This window comes from Polypterus senegalus, chromosome 8, assembly GCF_016835505.1.
Source record: "Polypterus senegalus isolate Bchr_013 chromosome 8, ASM1683550v1, whole genome shotgun sequence".
NCBI lineage: Eukaryota > Metazoa > Chordata > Cladistia > Polypteriformes > Polypteridae > Polypterus > Polypterus senegalus.
In genome coordinates this window covers 117,777,130-117,796,433 of record NC_053161.1, presented here as the reverse complement: position 1 = coordinate 117,796,433, position 19,304 = coordinate 117,777,130, and the positions used below count along the sequence as shown (strand labels likewise).

The following is a 19,304-nucleotide window of genomic DNA, read 5'->3' as shown; positions in this document are numbered from 1 at the left end:
AAATTTGAATGGCTTTTTCAATGTGTTCAAAAGATTCTTTGAGATCTTTGATTATAAAGTCAGGTGCGGGAATTGCTTCTTCATCTTCCTCTTACATTATCACATGCTACCATTTCGATTAACTCTTCATTAGTAAGCAGGTCATTCTATGCTTCAAGCAGATCTGTTATGTCACATGTAGAAGATTCAACATTTAACTCTTCTGCAATTTGGACATTACTTCAGTTTCATGCTGTACGGTATCTTCGGGTTCTTCAAATCCTTCAAAATCAACAATTAAGCTGGGACAAAGTTTTCGCCAAACGCCACTCGTAGTTTTCTCTGAAAGTCTGTCCCAAGCATGCTTCATTATGTTGTTGGCATTTAAAACAAAGGTTTTTTGAAAATTCTTTAAGGATATGACCTCATTCTGTATCCATGGATTTAAAGAGTGTTTCAAATGTTTCGTAAAAATAATCCTACCTCATCGACATTAAAGATTTGAGAGGGCGTGTAATTTTCTTCTTCGATTATCTGTTCCAATTTTTGTGGAAAAGATTTTGCTGCTTCGTTATCTGCACTGGCTGCTTCACCTTGCAACTTAACATTATGCCACCCTGCTCTCATCTTACAGCGCTCAAACCATTCACTGGTAGCAGTAAAAGTTTCTATGCGTTATATTTATTGCCCTTGTTGCAAAAATGGACAATACTTTTCGTAAATTGTGGCCTAGGTAAAAGGCAAATTTAACCTTTTTTGATCACTAACCCATGCTGTTAAAATCTTCTCCATTTGAGGAATTTATGCTATCTCTTTTTGTTCATAGCCACATAGACTGCATGGAGTGTGCATTCTTAACTCCAATCAAATATTTCTCTTTCAAAATTATACATGGTTGAAGAGCTCAAGGAATAAATATCACAGATGTTTTAACAGTATTTCCAGCTTGGTGTTGTTTTATAATTTCATACTTTTACTCCAAAGTTATGGCTCTTCTTTGTTTCTTGTTTGAAGTCTTGGTCAGTGTACCTTTGAGTCTTTTTGGCATGTTGAAAAAATGGCGTAAAAAATTCAACAGACAAACGAACAGCAAATGAAAGCAGTTAAAATAGCTTTTAACTTTCACTTTCTGAAAGATGATAATGAAATAGTGCGTAGCACTTGAAGCAAGTGCAGCTGTGGTGTACCATGTGAGGGGAGTAGGGTGAGGGAGCGGTTTGAGTTGTCATCTCTCACAATGCCTTTAGCTAGGCTACACTCACACGGATGGTGTTTTTGGGCCATGCACATTGAAATACATGCAAATGAAAAAAAAATTACAAAAAATTATTTTTTTTACTTTTGCAGCAAAAAATTCTCAAAGACATCCATCCATCCATCCATTTTCTAACCCGCTGAATCCGAATATGGTCACGGGGGGTCTGCTGGAGCCAATCCCAGCCAACACAGGGCACAAGGCAGGAACCAATCCTGGGCAGGGTGCCAACCCACCGCAGTCTCAAAGACATAAACTCACAAATTACTACTTGTAATTTCAATGGAACCACTGCTAAATAAGTAGATATAATTCAGTAAATTTAAGCCAACTTATTATTTTGTGGTCACATTCAGAAAAAAATGGCTAAAACACTAATTTACTAGTGTACATACTTTTTTCTAATGCTGAGCATTTACAGTATATACCGGTATATCCCCATATGTTAAAACAGAACATCAGAAAACCACTGTTTCTATGTGTGCATATGAATATATGTTGAATCACACTGGATTATTATAAAAAGGTTCATCACAAAAGATATTAGGAAATTAAAATGTATCTGAGTTTAGCAACTTACAGTTAACATTGCACTGTGTTCTTCAATTTTGCTATTTAAAGCAAAGGTAAAATGTGCAGAAAGCAAATGACTGCATGTTACAATGTATTGAGATGTTGTAAACTGCTCTGTGTAGCAAATATTTTAATTTCTTTTTCCAGAGATAGCATATTGAGAATACAATAGGTTAAAAGCTGAAACTAAATTAAAACCAATGGATAAATTCCATCCATAACAATACTATACATAGAAACCATACATAACTTAAGTTATGGATCATTTTAAATTATGCTGAAAGAATCTTACACTGCAAGGAAACACAAATAATTTTATAATTTACCTTACAATATTCTTTACTTGATCTAGTGGCACAAGATTAAGAATTTCTGAAGATTCCTTAAAGCTCAGAAGAGTGCTTAAAGCTTGACGGGCTACAAAAAGAGCTCCTGAAAAAATGATTATAGATATATTTGAAAGCACATAAATATATATAAAATACAAAACAATAAAAACAAATTCACTGGACTGAATCTTGACTAGGAGAGCAAAAATTAACAAGGTATGTTAATGACTAGTGCAATTTGTTTATTTTTACTTGAAAACTTCAAATTTTTGCTTAGATGTTTAGTCAAGTTTCCAAACTAACCTCTCCCCATAACTTTGCTACCAACAGCATGTAATAGATGATCAATTAACGAGGTAAGAAGAGGCAATGTTCGGTCTGCATCAATTGGCCTGAAATTGGGGGAAAGAGGGGGAAAAAAAAGCATAATCATTGAAAGTCAATTGTCTCATCATACCACAGTATTTTAAACAGCACTTTATAAATAACCTTTGGTAAATAAAATAAGAATTAAGATACACTCAATGTTCATTATACATTTTAATGAAGGAAAATCCAAATTTAACTTTTAGATTCTTCAACTTACTCTGTACATAGTATTAAACAATGTTTAATATGTGCTGTTTAACGCCATCTACAAAATGTTTTACTGCAAATTACGTATGAAATAACACAAGAGGATAAAATTAAACATGCACGTGAACAAAAAGCATTACATTTGTGCAAGGGTCTATGTTTTGGATACACCCATTTTCAGAATAGGACTGAAGGAAAAGGGAAAGGGTGACACACAACAACAGGCAAAACTGGAAGGAAAGACTGTTTGATACAGGAAGCACACCTAAATGATCAATTTCAGAAGACCAAATAATAGCCATTGATAAAGGTAAAAAGTAAACATATTTTATTGACAGCATTTTAACAGTATTGTTTTACCTGATATGTGGAAGAACTACCAGGGAAGCCCATGCGTGTGACAGTTCAACAAGAGTGTTATCCTTCGGTACTTCAATTAAAGATAAAAAGTAATCCAAAACAGGTACAATGGAATTTAGATTTTTGTATTTCTTCATATCCATCCTAAAAAAAAAATGAAATCATATTCTAAACAAATGAAGCACTTACAATGAAACACCCAATGTGCTTATTTTGTGAGGCAAAACGTTAATACAATTGAGTTTAAGACTTTAGTATAGAGTCACATGACAAACTGAAAACAAGATGTGTTTTTGAAAACAGACAGAAATGATCTTTTCAAATTAATGGTCTTTTAATGACCTTTTTAACGTGAAATTCATGGGAATTTATTATTTTTTAAAGAAAGCTAAGCATAGAAAAGATTGGTATTATAATTGTAGTAAATGGAGACACAAGTATATTTAGAGGCCTCACAGCAACAACAAATAGCTAAATGCATAATAATAAAAATACATTGTAAATCTACAGATATAGTATCTTGATTATGTAATTTAAAGTAAACGTGTGTTTTGAGAGAGGGCACAATAATGCGAAATGAAATTTAAGTACAATATATGCAGAAAAGCTTTAGTATACAGTTTAGTAAGAAAGAACAACTCAAGGTGAATGTTTGATTAATCTCTCAAGCAACTTTTGTGATATTAGCATTAAAACACCCTTCATAGATTATCATGTGGAATGTAATGGAAGAATCATATCTTCTATTCATATATTTACGCATTTATTCTACTTTCCCCCTTGGCATAAAATATAAAAATTATATCTGGAAACCAAAATCTACTGGAGCAATATTACTCACAATCAATAGATGCTTAGCATTTTAGAATGCTCATAACTACAGTAAGTTATACTGAGATGTAAGCAATTCAGTTTTGAGTTATTTTCAAGTTACAGAGGCTCTAATGATAACACAGAGAGGGCAGCACACATCAATCGGGGATGAATAAAATGTGCAAATCCAAATATAAAATCAGAATTCTAAATATACTAAAATACCTTTCCTGCATAATCACAAATACTACACATACAAAATATTAAGGGAAAGTAAAAATGCAATAAATGCATTTAACACATTGTTAATATGCTCTGAAAAGTCTTACCCTGCTATTTTCCCAGTAAAAAATAAAGGGTATTTTTCAAAGGCCATTGATCCATCAGTTGGAGGCTCTGCTTTGATCAGAATTAACTTAACAAGCACCTGCAATACGTGTTGTTGGGTGATTTGGTCATCTGTACATAGAATCTGCTCCAAATAGCGCAAGAAACTGGGAAGAAACAGCTGTAAGATAACAAATGGAAATAAGTGTCAGATAATGAACGAACACTTGGGTCTCCTGATGCCAGCCTCTATAAGTTCAACTCTAGCTTCATCATTAATTGGTGCTATTTGAATTTTTCAAAATTAACTGAATTTATTGTAAACACAACCAAATTAACTCATCATGCTCATTGTCATATAACTGTTATAAGGAGTGTCAACTTTAAACTTAAAATTTGACATAATGTTTAAGTTATATGGTTTACTGCTCTAAATCTTTACTGGCTCTTCTAACTAAACTGAATTCACAAACATTTTGTAAAGATAAGAAAGTACAATTTAAAAATTTACAAAAAGGAAACTAAACTGAGGAAATTAAAACTAAATTAAATACTTGTGTTACATAATTCACATTTCAGTTATTCAAGTCTGAATTACTTCACTTCAAAAGTCCGATTTAATTTGTGCACTGTTCAGATTTTCTGGAAGTGTTTATTTAACAATGCTTTTGCAAATAATCCATGCATTCTGGACATTGTCAGCATACAACTGGATAAATGACATGTGGATTATGCAAAACAAGTAACTAAAACTTTATTTCACAGACATTTTATATTGTTTGCTGCTCTTCAGTATTGTTGCCCACTGAATTTCACTGTATGAGAAATGTTATTACATGTGCGTTCCATGAAAAAATGAGATTAAAAATTTCTCAGCCAAACAAAAAAAAAAAACAACAAAAAAAATTATCTGCCACTTAATGTAAAAATGCATAACACTGATTACCTGTTCAAACTGTTTCATTTCAAACATCTTTACAGAAAATGGCAAAACCAGCTCACAGTCCATTCCACTTGTAAAAATCTACAGTCAAGAAGAAATTATTAGCATCAGAAAAATGTAAGATAAACAACCAAGACACTGAGGACAAATTAAATATTTTAAGTATAGAAACAACCAAGTTAATAATTAATTAATAATTAATAAAATTGTTAGTTTAGTTATAATTTGCTCCAGTTATAAAAAAATAAAATAAAAATAAAAAAATGAAACGGATGTATGGCAGAATTTCAGTGCCATTAATAGGATCAACAGCTTCAACAATGTGATGACAGATGGCGCTTTTGCTTCTACAAACTGTTGCATAAGTTGCAATACATTTTTTCAATGCAATACATTTTTTTCAGGATTTTGACCTGGCTAGCTCTAACAGTCACCATTTCCTCTTCCTAATATGGTGTAAATTTGTAAAGGTTTCCTGTATCATTGGCCTGTGTCAAACAAGGCTCTCCCTTGACGAGATTATGCACTTAAATGTTGATATCAAAATCATATATGAGAGGCATTCAATAATTTTTCTACCTCTGCAGGAAAGAAAAGAGTTTTCCAAAAAATTCCATTTTTCAATATAGTCCCTTGATAGCTCCATACACTTCATCCATTTTTCCTGCAATGACTTTAACCCATTTGAAAAAAAATCTTCGGTTTGACATTTAAACCAGGCCATCATAGCTGCCTTGATGTCTGCATCACTTGAAAACCGCTGTCCACGAAGAGATTTCTTCAAAACTCAGAACAATAAATAATGTGAGGGAGCCAGGTCAGGACTTTTGGGTGGATGGATCAGTTGCTGGGATCCACATTCTCGGATTGCAATATGCGATTGACGTGACATGTGAAACAGCACATTGTCGTGAAGAAGCATACTTGATTCGCACGAGGACTCTCCTGACATCCTGTCTCTTGGAATGTTAGACTCACACTGAGCCACAACTGCGCCTGAGTAACCTTGAGACATGTCACAACATGCATAGACTTGTTTCAACATGCTTACTACTTTCTTTGATACTTGGATAGATAAATACCCGTTGTATTTATATCTTCTATCATGAGTTACACTTGATCATACTGATGATGATTGCCTTACTTTCAAATAGAGAAAACAAAGTAAATGGTGCAATCTGGAGAGCATTCACTAAAGCTACACTTGGCATAATCTGCTAGGATAGACCATACTTTATACTATATGTTAGGGACAGTTCAGGTATTGTATATAAAGATATGCGAGACCCTTTCACAAATTGTGCAACCTTCCATGACACACTGGAACAGTGCTACTTACCAGCAAAAAAATATCAACCTTATTTCTTGGAATGTTTAAGTAAGATCTTCATTGCCTGACTACCGTCTCTATTAAAATAGACATGGAACATTTTGGGATCTTAAATTCAGCCCACTGCACAATGTCCACATACCACTGCCTATCAGAAGGAGGAGTAGTATAATGCTTGACTGGATCCAGCACAGTACATTTTGTATCCACAAGACTACAGGTCACAATGTACGTTCAGAACCTAGATTTTTTAATGTAAATTCGAGACTAATCTGTGGCACAATTATCTTTGTCATGACTTTCATAAATTAAACAACTTATAAAAAAGGTGCTTGTAGGCAATTTATTTCATGGTTAATGATAATTAAAAATAAATCAGTTTTCCTTCAATACAATGCTGATCCTATTTAACCCTTCCAAACTACACTTTTAACTTGGGTTGGTCTTTACTAGAAGGAAAAAGGTTTTTTTTTCTCATATGTCTAAATAAAGGCTCACTCATCCAATTTTACTAATGTGTGAACATTGCTTATTTCTTTTATTTACGTTTTTATTGAAAAGAGATACAATCCAATATATCTGTTTATGACTTTTGTCACGTTTACAACAGATATAGCTTATATATTATCAAAAAAGCTCTTCATGGCATAAAACAGATCAATATATCTCTTTGGGTTATCTCTCAATTATAGAAAAAAAAAAACTATTTACAGAAGACAGGGGATGTATAGACAATACCTATTCATAAAACACAGGTTCTCTAACAGAAAAACATCTGGTTCAATAGGGGTTATATACTCAATCCACCTAGACCAAAAATCGACAAACAGATCTATTTGGTTATTCATACTGAAAGTAATTTTCTCCATTATAAACACATTTTTTACAACATCAATCCAATCCTGCATTTGTGGCGGATTAGGTTTGTACCAGCATCTAGTAATAGCTTTTTTACTTGAAGCAAGAATTATTCTATACATGTATTTATATTTCTCTTAACAGGAAACCATTGACACCGTGCCCATATAAAATACCTTAAAACTGAAATCAATTGTAATGTTTAAAATAATTTCCAGTACCTTATGTATATCTTTCCAAAACCCTCTAATTTTAGGACATCCCCAAAATATGTGAAAATGGTTCGCATCCTGTGAGCCACAATGTCTCCAACAATTTCAGTTGCCTTGAAAATTATTTTTCTGTTTTGGGGTAAGGAAAAACCTAATAGTATTTCTCCAGCAGAATTCTCTCCAATATGGAGAGCGGGAAGTTGCCCATTGTTGTTTACATATATTTTCCCAGTCCTCAGTTGAGAAGATAATCCCACTTTCTTTCTCCCATCTTTCTTTAATGTACAAGGATGAATCTCCTTGTAAATCCATCAAGGCTCTATAAAGTTTTGTAATAGTCTTAAACATTGGTTCAGCCTTATAAGCTGAGGAGAATATTTTAACTAGAGCACTCTTATTTGGATCCTCATCGATCCCTTTTTTAATTTTCTGGTAGAAATGTTGTCGGAGCTGGAGGTATCTGTAAAAATCTTTGGATTCCAAGCTAAATTTTTCTTTTAGAGAATTAAAATCTAATAATTGTCCTTTATCTATGATTGAGCAATAAGCAGTGATTCCTTTCTTAGCCCATATTTTAAAACGCATATTTAATGTATTTGGTTTAAAATCAGAATCATATGATGGCCATTTCAATACATTAACAGAATCCTTTAGATTATAGTCCTTAATAATCTAAAAACCAATTTTTAAGTGTTACCATAATCCATTGATTTTCTTTCTTATTTTTAATAAAATGATCATCTATGATGCTAGCTTGAATAGGGATCCTGTCAAACCAACCAATCTCTACAGTCATGTGAAAACATTAGGACACCCTTTGAAAGCATGTGGTTTTTTGTAACATTTTTAATAAATGGTTATTTCATCTCCGTTTCAACAATACAGAGAGATTCAAGTAATCCAACTAAACAAAGAAAACTGAAGAAAAGTCTTTTCAAGATCTTCTGTAAATGTCATTCTACAAAAATGCCTATTCTAACTGAGGAAAAAGATAGGACACCCTCACATGTATTCCCTCTTAAATTGGCTCAGATCTCACACAGGTATATCACACCAGGTGCACATAATTAGTAGATCGTTACTCTGCATGTTGAATGAGGCTTGCCCTATTTAAACCTCAGACATTTAGTTTGGTGTGCTCCTGACTGTTGAAGTGAGAGTGAGCACCATGGTGAGAACAAAAGAGCTGTCAGAGGACTTCAGAAAAAAGATTGTAGCAGCCTATGAGTCTGGGAAGGGATTTAAAAAGATCTCAAAGATTTTGAAATCAGCCATTCCACTGTCCGGAAGATAGTCTACAAGTGGAGGGCTTTCAAAACAACTGCCAACATGCCCAGGACTGGTCGCCCCAGCAAGTTCACCCCAAGAGCAGACCGCAAGATGCTAAAAGAGGTCTCCAAAAACCCTAAAGTGTCATCTCGAGAACTACAGCAGGCTCTGGCTACTGTTGATGTAGAAGTACATGCCTCTACAATCAGAAAGAGACTGTACAAGTTTAACTTGCATGGGAGGTGTGCAAGGAGGAAACCTTTGCTTTCCAAGAGAAACATCGAGGCCAGACTGACATTTGCCAGAGATAAAGTTGACAAAGACCAGGACTTCTGGAATAATGTTCTTTGGACAGATGAGTCCAAAATTGAATTATTTGGACACAACAGCAGAGGACATGTTTGGCGTAAACCAAACACAGCATTCCAAGAAAAGAACCTCATACCAACTGTGAAGCATGGAGGTGGAAGTGTCATGGTTTGGGGCTGCTTTGCTGCAGCAGGACCTGGTCAGCTCACCATCATAGAATCCACGATGAATTCTACTGTGTATCAGAAGGTGCTTGAAGAACATGTGAGACCATCAGTTAGAAAATTAAAGCTGAAGCGGAACTGGACCATGCAACATGACAATGACCCAAAACATACTAGTAAATCAACCAAAGATTGGCTGAAAAAGAAGAAATGGAGAGTCCTGGAATGGCCAAGTCAAAGTCCAGATTTGAATCCCATTGAGATGCTGTGGGGTGACTTGAAAAGGGCTGTACGTGCAAGAAACCCCTCAAACATCTCACAGCTGAAAAAGTTCTGCATTGAGGAGTGGGGTAAAATTTCCTCAGACCGATGTCGAAGACTGGTAGATGGCTACAAGAACCGTCTCACTGCAGTTATTTCAGCCAAAGGAGGTAACACTCGCTATTAGGGGCAAGGGTGTCCTATCTTTTTCCTCAGTTAGAATAGGCATTTTGTAGAATGACATTTACAGAAGATCTTGAAAAGACTTTTCCTCAGTTTTCTTTGTTTAGTTGGATTACTTTAATCTCTCTGTATTGTTGAAACGGAGATGAAATAACCATTTATTAAAAATGTTACAAAAAACCACATGCTTTCAAAGGGTGTCCTAATATTTTCACATGACTGTATATCCTTCCACCTTGCTTGATATTCTGGGTTGCACCAACAAACTATTATTCTTAACTGTGCTGCCCAAAAATATTTTTGTAAACATGGGACAGCAACCCCTCCTTTATCTTTACTCAGTTGAAGGGTTTTAAATTTTACCCTTGGTTTCTTGCCTTGCCATATGAATCTGGAAATCAGTTTATCCCATTCTGAGAATCGTTTTTTGGGCAAGGGAACAGGCAAAGACTGAAATAGATAAGAGTAATCTTGGAAGTATGTTTTGCTTGACTGAATCTAATCTAGATCTCATGCTAAAAAATGGTAAAAGATTCCATCTTACAATGTCAAGTTTTATTTTTTTTTATTAATAGGACCATAATTAAGCAGTTCTAAATTGTTCATATCCTTGGGGATATTTATTCCTAGGTATTTAATAAATGTTAGATCCCATTTTAAGGAGTAATCTTGTTTAATTTTGTTTAGGGGGTTATAATTAAAGATCAGTACCTGAGTTTTTAAAATATTTAATTTAAATCCTGAGAAAAAGCTAAAGGTTTTTAAAGTTTCCATTAACTCAATCAATGACTCAGTTGGATCCTTTAAATAAACTAGTATGTCGTTCGCAAATAGTGCTATTTTATGTTCATCATTTTTGATGTTAATACCTTTAATTTTAGAATTTTGCCTGATCCATTGCCCCAGGGGTTCAATAAACAATACGAAGAGCAGAGGAGAGAGAGGGCAACCCTGTCTGGTACCCTTCTCAAGTGCAAAGCTCCTCAATAAATTACCATTTATTTTAATTCTCGCGGTGGGGTATAAGTATATGTTTTGAACTACTTTAATAAATTTCTCATGGAAGTTAAATTTGGCAAGAATGCCCTTAAGGAAAAGCCAATTAACAGAGTCAAAAGCCTTCTCCGCATCAAGGCTTAGGAGAACTGCTTGTAATTTAGAGTCTTGAATATGATTGATAATTTGGAGAGTCCTTCTGATGTTGTCTTGCGTTTGCCTACCCCTAATAAAGCCAGTCTGGTCAGAGTTAATTAGTTCCGGCATTATCAATTCTAATCTTTTAGCTAGGATTGAGACAAACAACTTGTAGTCCATGTTTAGGGCAGAGATTGGTCTATAAGTTGAACAATCTTGTTTGTTTTTCCCCTCCTTTGGAATAACAGAAATAGAGGCTTCTCTCCACGAGGGCGGCAAATCTCCTCCATGTAAAACATGATTAAATGCTGGTAATAAAATGGGGATAAGTTGTTGTTTAAATACCTTATACCACTCAGATGAGAAACCATCTGGCCCCGGTGATTTGTTTGTTTTAAGCCTGGATATTGCTTTATTTAACTCCTCCTCAGTTATATCTGCAGTTAATTCAGCATTCCAGGTCTCACTAACCGAAGAAAGTTTTAAGGGAGCGAGAAAAGAATCAATTTCGTCAGAATTTACAGTCTGTGCTTGAGTATAGAGTTTTTTGTAGTACTCTTCGAACACTCTCTGAATATCTTCTGACTTATGGAATGGCTGTTTTGATATTGGGTCTTGTATCTTCTGTATTGTCCCATCGGCCTGTTGCTTACGTAGCTTTCTAGCTAATAGCTTCATTGCTTTGCCTCCAGACTCATAATATTTTTGTTTTAAAAACGTTAGTTTTTTCTCTATTTCTTGTGTATATAGGCAATTCAACTCTGTTCTGACTTTCTTAATTTCTTGAGATAATTTTTTATTAGGATCCTTCTTGTTTTCCAATTCTAATTTATTTAGCCTGTTTATAAGTCTGTTAAGTTTTTCAAGTCTACATTTCTTTAATTTAGACGTAATGGCAATAACTTTACCCCTAAGAACTGCTTTACATGCATCCCATATTATAGAAGGTGGAACTAAGCCATTATCATTCTGCTCCACATATTGTTTAATTTCTACTACAAGCTGTTCCCTAATCACTCTATTATTTAAAATGCCAGAATTTAATCTCCAGAGAGTGTTTTTTGGCTTAATCTCTAAATTTAGATAAAGTGATATTAATGCATGATCAGATATATCAATTAATCCTATATTGCAATTTTTTATTCTAAATTTGTCTTGTCCAAATGCTAGAAAGTAATCAATTCTTGAGTATGATGTATGTCGATGTGAGCAATACGTATAGTCTCTATGTCCTGGATGAAAGTCTCTCCATACATCAATCAGACCTATTTCTTTTATCATTGTATTTATATGTTTTCTTAATGGACTCGCCAAATGGGTGGAAGTGTTCAAAGAATCTAATTTAGGATCCAATAAAACATTTTAATCCCCACCGCAGAGAAAGATGCCTTGCGATTCAGATGCTATTAGGTTAATCAAAGTCTTAAAAAAGGAACATTTACTACCCGGAGGGGCATAGACATTAAGAATAGTAACTAAGGTGCCCTCAACTCTGCCCCTTATCATTATGTATCTACCCTCTCTATCATTTATTTCTGCAAGATATTCATAAGTCACTTTATTAGAGATTAAAACTGCAACCCCTCTCCTACGTCCAGATCCAAAAGACGCAGAAAAAACATATTTAAACCCCATCCGATTTAATTTGTTATGCTCTATTATACTGAGAGGAGTCTCTTGAAGCAATGTTATATCAATTTTCTCTTTTTTAAGTTTAGTTAGAATCTTGCTTCTTTTTACAGGGTTAAGTAACCCATTTACATTATATGATGCTACCTTTATGGAAACTAATAAAGTCAGTGTAATAAATCAGTGTACCTTTAATTCCTGTCCCAAAGAAAAGGTGTTTCTTATACCTCACTTATTTTCTGTTTGTAAACATCTGAATGCAAGAAGTTTGTCTTTGTAGGATGGATGTACGTGAGCAGGTGTACCACTCTTCTTGCCGGTCTTTCTCCAGGTCAGCCGCTGAACATGCTCAATCAGCGAGGAAGGTGTGTTGAGAGCGGTCACCGGGAGACCTCTTTTCACCATATCGGTCGTTGCCTCCTCCGCCGAGTTGTAGATAACCGTGCCTTCAGTGTAAAACACCCTTAACCTGGCCGGGAATCGCATTTGAAATCTGATGCCATGTTCCCTCAGCATCCTTTTTGCACCTTGATATTTCCTCCGTTTCCACAGCACATCAGGAGCGTAGTCATGATTATAAAAAATCCTGTTACCTTTCCATTCGATCACTTTCTTCTCCCAGGCCATTTTGATTATCAACTCTTTCATTCTGTAGTTGAGTAACTTGACGATTATCGAGCGTGGTTTGGCTTCGGCTGATGGAGTAGGCGCGAGCGCTCTGTGAGGCCGTTCAATCTGGAGGTCCACCGGCGGGGTCAGATCCAGAATCGATTTAAGTAAATCCTCCAGAAAAGAAATGAAGTCGGAAGAGTTCGCCTCCGCTTTTTCAGGTACGCCATAGATCCTGATGTTTGATCGTCTGGCTCGGCCTTCTTGGTCATTTAGCCTGGCTTCAATTTGCTCATTTAGCCGTATCATCTCTTCCAGCACTTCTTCCGTGTTTTGGATTTGGGTCTCAGCCTCATCTATTCTATTTTCAGCCTCCTCAATTCTTTTATTAGACTTATTCAATTCTTCTTTTATATCTTGAAGCTGTTTGTGGCTGTCCTGTCGAAAGTCCTTAATCTCGTTAAGAATCTTTGCTAGGCTAATTTGTTCTCCCTCATGTACTCCGTCACGCTCGCGGTATTCTGTTCGTGTACGTTTGGTATGTTATCATCGTCTTTTGTAGCGTTTTGTCTTGGTCTTCCCCTTTTCTCGATAGTTGCCCCCTCCATAATTTTGTCAGCACTTAGAAATGTGTTAATATCTCACTCTGGGGCACTGAATTCGTGCAAATTTACAGAGCTAATAAATTATGCTGCCATTTAGGAAATGACTCAAACCGGAAGCCAACATTGCTTATTTCTAACAATGCACATGATGAAAACTGATTCAATTGTCAGTGACATGGTTAAAGCCATCTAATTTTTATTGTAAACTGCATATACTTACTACATAATTTATATAAATCTAAGTTCCTGCAGCTCCTATACATGCAGCACCCTAATAAAAAGTTTGAAGACAAGATAATAAGAGGATTAATAATAGTTCAATCCAGAAACAAATATGAAACAATTAACAATCCAGAAACAATTATGTTAAAATTTGTGCTTACTTTATTTTATTTTTTTTACTAATAATATTTATTTCTACTTACAAACTGGAACTTGCTTATTTTTTTTTTACTTTATTTTGTTCTAAAGCAATACACTAGTTAGTGCTATAATTGTAAAACATAGAGGACCGATTGAATTTTGAATGTGTAAATAAAACATTGGAGTGTATAACTATCTATAGGAAGCAGGGTTCTATATTTCAATATATTGCAGATCATGTAAAACATTGGTAATTATGTTTTTATTACTACTTTAAATTGAATTTCAGGATTAAATTGTGAATGGGATCCACTTTCAGCTTCAACAAAAAGTACTGGTGTAACAGAAATACTGTACATTTTAAATGCCTATACCCGTTAATCAAGGTACAGTATTGCCCCTGAAATCCGAACGCCCCAGAACTCGAACAACTTGGAATCCGAATGAAAAATTTGAGCAAATTTTCCCCCGGAATCCGGACACTGCTTTGGAATCTGAATGCCCAGCACGTTGTTCGTGTGTGTGTTTATGCGTACGTTTCCCCAGTGCTTGGGCCACCAATATGCTTTGTCGTTCAGTTCGTTGTCGGAAGCTGTGAGAAAGCATCTTGTGTGATTTTCGCTGATAATTTTATGCACCTGTGCCTGCTTTGTGTTATTTTCTTTATATAATAACAACTTAGTGTATTCGCTTTGGGTCCTAAAAAAGTGTAGTGAGGAAAATAAGAGTAAGAGAAAAGCTGTTAGAGCTACAATTGAGGTTAAAAAAGATCTTATTGCTTTTTAAGGTAAATACAGGTTTTTATATTTTTAATTGTATTCATTTACATTTTTATTCAAATATTATTATTTGTTAATATTTAACCTTAAAATCCAGTGTATTTACTGTTGAAATCATTTTGAAAATTCAAGTTTGTGGGACCCAGGAATGGATTAATCCAGTTTCTATTATTTTAAAGGGGAAAAATTGTCTTGAAACTCGAACGATTTGGAACTCGAATGGGGTTCTGGAACAGATTAAGTTTGGATTCCAAGGTATCACTGTACATTTATTCAAAATTTTCAAGAGCACTCCAAAACAACCCACTTTAAATAATACCTTTTATAATGAACACTCTACGAGTGCTAAGTGATAGCACAAGTGTTCAAACATATTTGTCTTATCAAATGGCTTGATAAAGATAAAGATGGACGGTGTTTTTCAAGTGAAGGCTACGCAGTCCACAAGTCATTAGCGCTGCATCATTTGCCAGACACATCATAAGCAAAAAAGCTAAATTATTAGTATTAATGAAGCATTTACATTCATGTTAAGTACAAGCATACATGTAATAGCATTTAGAACTTTAAACTAATGTTAAAATATTTTTAAATATCTACTTATTTTTAAAGCGTATTCAAACTATACTTTTGTGTGACAGGACAGCCCTAGTCAATCTTAATATTAATAGGATATTATTCATTGGTAGAGAAATACAGTCTAATGCTTCACAGATTTTAAACACTAAAACAGTTCAACATCACCAACTCCTCCTTTAACCCCTGTACAGACCTGAAGCTGTCTACTGCATATGTTCAAAACAGCAGGCTATAGTCTATATAGCCACCAAGTATTTTATACTTTGAAAAAACTGTGTTTCAGAAATTGTTAATGATAAAGTACATCTAACATAATATATCCTAAATTCGTCCTACAAACAGAATTTAAATTGAAGGTAAGGTGCTCTACTTGCAACATTTTTTCAAGTTTGACGAAAACAGCAAGGGCAGGTGTACGCATTTTTGCCGTCCATTTAGTTTTTTTACAAAACCTATTTGGGATGTACCAACAAGGACTGCAACCACTGAATTATTTTCAGGTGCTATCCTTTTTTAATGCAAAGAACACACACAAAACTAAAATCACATAAAGTCTAAGCATTTATGTTCATTATCTGTTGTGCAACTGTTTTTGAAATGTAAATTTTCCATTGTGTAAAGAAAAGATAAAGCACTGAAAGTTTGCTGACTACAGTGAAATTGTTTTCTAATCTTACTAGAGTTTATGTTTTGACACTAGCATTATGTACAATATGTGTACTATATATATATTTATTCCCCAAGAACAAACAAGGCTTATCTACTGTATGAAATCAAAATTTTTCTCAACTGCACTTACCTTCACTTTGGGGATTATACCATTTGTTTGTGAATGAATATTGTACGTTTTGACAAACTCCATCACTCAAAATGTTGGTGCCTGATCAGCATAAGTTCTGCAGATGATGATTAAGTTATTGAAACCCGTTTTTGGCCAGTCAGATCTGCCACATGATTAATTGGTCGAGCTCTAATGAATACCCATGTAAATATATTGAACGCATACTGCACTCTGATATTTTCCCTTGCAAAATTCATTCTAACAGGTTCCTCTGAAGTGGATGCACTGGAGTTTTGCAAGCTTTGTGTATTTTTACTGATAAAAATGGCAGAAGGTGGAAGCTAACTGCAAAATTTTATCAAGAGAAGGCCAGAGAGGTAAAGATGTTCTACAGTATAATGATGCAAATGTTCTGCATCAAACATGCATGTGTGCCGCAGACAGTCAGTCATTTGCTCAAAAGCCAAAATATTGCCATATTAAAGGGGTGGATCTTTTTCTTAGCTGCCAATTTGTCTAACTTTCCTTTTCCATATTAAACATGGTACCTTTGTAATTTGTTACAGTGCATGGTTGTGGCCAAACTAAAAAATTACAAGAAGCGAAGAACAGCAATACTCACTTAAAATGATAATTGCCACATCTCTGGGGATAACACTGTCATTCGGAAAAGTTTAAGAAGGTACTTGATCGAAATTCTATACATTGTCCATCCTTAGAATTAACCTTGTCATTTTTGGTTGAAAAAATTAACTACATTAATTTCCACTGAAATATTTGCTTGCATTTTGTTATATCCAATAGGAGTAAGTCATTTGATAAACATAATTGCAAAAGTTTAAAATGCCTGAATGTTACTGTACCTTTTGAAGTGTTTCCTCAATTAAACTTTCAGGAAGGGAGATATTTTCACCCAGAAGGAAAGAGGAGATAACCTGGAAGAGTTTCTGAGTACAATGTAGAGAATAGTGTGGACTCTGTACCACTTGAATTATTACCTACAAACAAAAATACCCACACTGTAATAAAAAAGAGACAGACAAAGAAAAAACTTAAATAAGGATTATTCTTTTACCTTGCAAAGCTGTTTAGGATCTGAAACTTTTAAACCTTGACTGTGTTTCACAAGGATTTCATATATACACAAAAGCCTTTCTAATTGCTCTGAACATTCTGAAGGACTCTCATGTACTTCTTGTAAGATCTCTAAAGCAGAAACCTAAGAAAATATAAAAAAATCATTGTTAATGCATTATACTTCATAAAGGAAAACGTTTACTGAACTGACCAATCATAAGTTATCAAAATCTCTTTGACACTGGCTGTAACTCAGGCATACATAGTTTCATGAATACTCTATTTAGAATTACAACACAGAGATGATGTGTTATCAAAATCCTTATATAACAGATTAAGGTTTTTTTTTTGCGTTAATTTTTTTATTACCCTGATAAAAAAAATTAATTCTGACAATGTAATTATAAAAGGCATAACATATCATATGAAAAATTAAATCCTTTTAGCCAAAAAAAATTAAACTTGATTTTTTGCTAGCATCTACAGAAAACTGCTTTAACCACCAACCACAAAAATGTGCATTTCATTTAAAAGCATTAGGCTGATATATATCTATTCCTTCTTAAAATTTGAGAAAAGTCTATAAACTTGAGTTTGTCGAGGATATATTAAAAAAGTACTTCCCACTTGAACTTACCTGCAAACAATCCCAAAGGACAGTGAAATTTTCTTTGTAAACGTAAGATGCTGCAGATCTTGCCATATGGTCAAGGGCTTTTCCTACGGCAGGCCAAGGTAATTGAACCTCTTTCTCCGTTACAGGTCCCAATTTTTGCAAAGCAATTTTGAAAGCCTATGCACAAATTAGAAAATACTGAGAAAATACCTTCAACTGATTTTGAGCATAAATGAAGGACTCTCTAATTTTAATAAGAATAATGAAAATTAAAAAAAAAGCCTTCTTTTAGACAGACACATAGGGGTGAAAATGAACTACAAACAGAATGTTTCCAATCACATCTGTAAGGTTTACAGATGAAGCCAAAGCTACAACTAACTATACACATAATTTAGCATGCAGTTTAAAGTTTAAAAACACATTACTGATATATTTAATTTCTGGCATTTATGAGGGGGAAAAAAACAGCACAGACTGGACTGGATAGTGTGTTTTACATCACAAAGAAAAGGAGAAAAACGTTTATTGAAATGAGCAATTACAAGGTAACTAAAATCTCATCTATGAATATTCCATTTAAAAAATATTTTACATATAATGAATTCTGACACTGTGGTTGGTTCTAAGATACTAAAACTCTATAAAACAAAGACTTAACATTTACACTACAAATAATAATGAACATTTGTGTCGTTGTTAAAATAAAAAAAAAAAACTACTTTTGTCTAATTCTTATTTAAAACTAAGAAAACATAAGATATTTCTTTAACCACCTGTCACAAAACTATGTACTTTATTTAAAAGAAACAACTTGAAAAATTTGAGAAAACTACATAATCGTTACTTTGTCATCAATATACTGTTGTACTCTATAGACTTTTCTTGTATACCTCTGGAATTTCTGGTTGGGAAACATACTGATCTGGTGAGACATTGGTCTTCCTGGGCTCATATTAGGGTGCTGCATGTATAGGAGCTCATTCTCCACTGTTGATATAGTTCCAGGAAGTATTATGAACTAGGTTTAGTATACAATTGTGGATTTTTTTTTTTTTTTTGTGACATTTTTATGACCTTCTAAGGGAAACAATATACTAGTTTGGTTATTACTAAAATATGTAATTTCTCATTTGGTTTGAGTACATTTAAATATGTGGAAATTACTATAATATTAACATAATTGATTTTTAATTAGATTACCAACTCAAGTTAAATGATAAGCTGAGCAGGTGTTTACCACTATAATCCTTGAGCTTTTCTGAGCCTAGATAAAGTAATTCACAGGTAGATTGGCTACAGAAGACAAAAGGGAAATACTGTACAGGGTGATACAGATCTAATTATGCAGATCCAGATAGTCTGGATGACTTTGATTTATGCGGGGATGA

General features: G+C 34.2%; 1 protein-coding gene across 2 annotated transcripts in view; it reads right to left on the bottom strand.

The window, feature by feature from the left end:
• The window catches only part of utp20 (UTP20 small subunit processome component), a 154,385-nt gene that overhangs the window by 113,278 nt on the left and 21,803 nt on the right, over nucleotides 1–19,304 (bottom strand). For both annotated transcript variants that reach the window (XM_039761686.1, XM_039761688.1), the window contains exons 8-15: nucleotides 17,935–18,090; nucleotides 17,296–17,439; nucleotides 17,084–17,218; nucleotides 5,159–5,236; nucleotides 4,215–4,393; nucleotides 3,073–3,216; nucleotides 2,440–2,528; nucleotides 2,134–2,239 (exon numbers count right to left, since the gene is read on the bottom strand). In XM_039761686.1, the coding sequence (XP_039617620.1) occupies nucleotides 2,134–2,239; nucleotides 2,440–2,528; nucleotides 3,073–3,216; nucleotides 4,215–4,393; nucleotides 5,159–5,236; nucleotides 17,084–17,218; nucleotides 17,296–17,439; nucleotides 17,935–18,090 (1,031 nt within the window). The remainder of the gene's footprint in view (nucleotides 1–2,133; nucleotides 2,240–2,439; nucleotides 2,529–3,072; nucleotides 3,217–4,214; nucleotides 4,394–5,158; nucleotides 5,237–17,083; nucleotides 17,219–17,295; nucleotides 17,440–17,934; nucleotides 18,091–19,304) is intronic.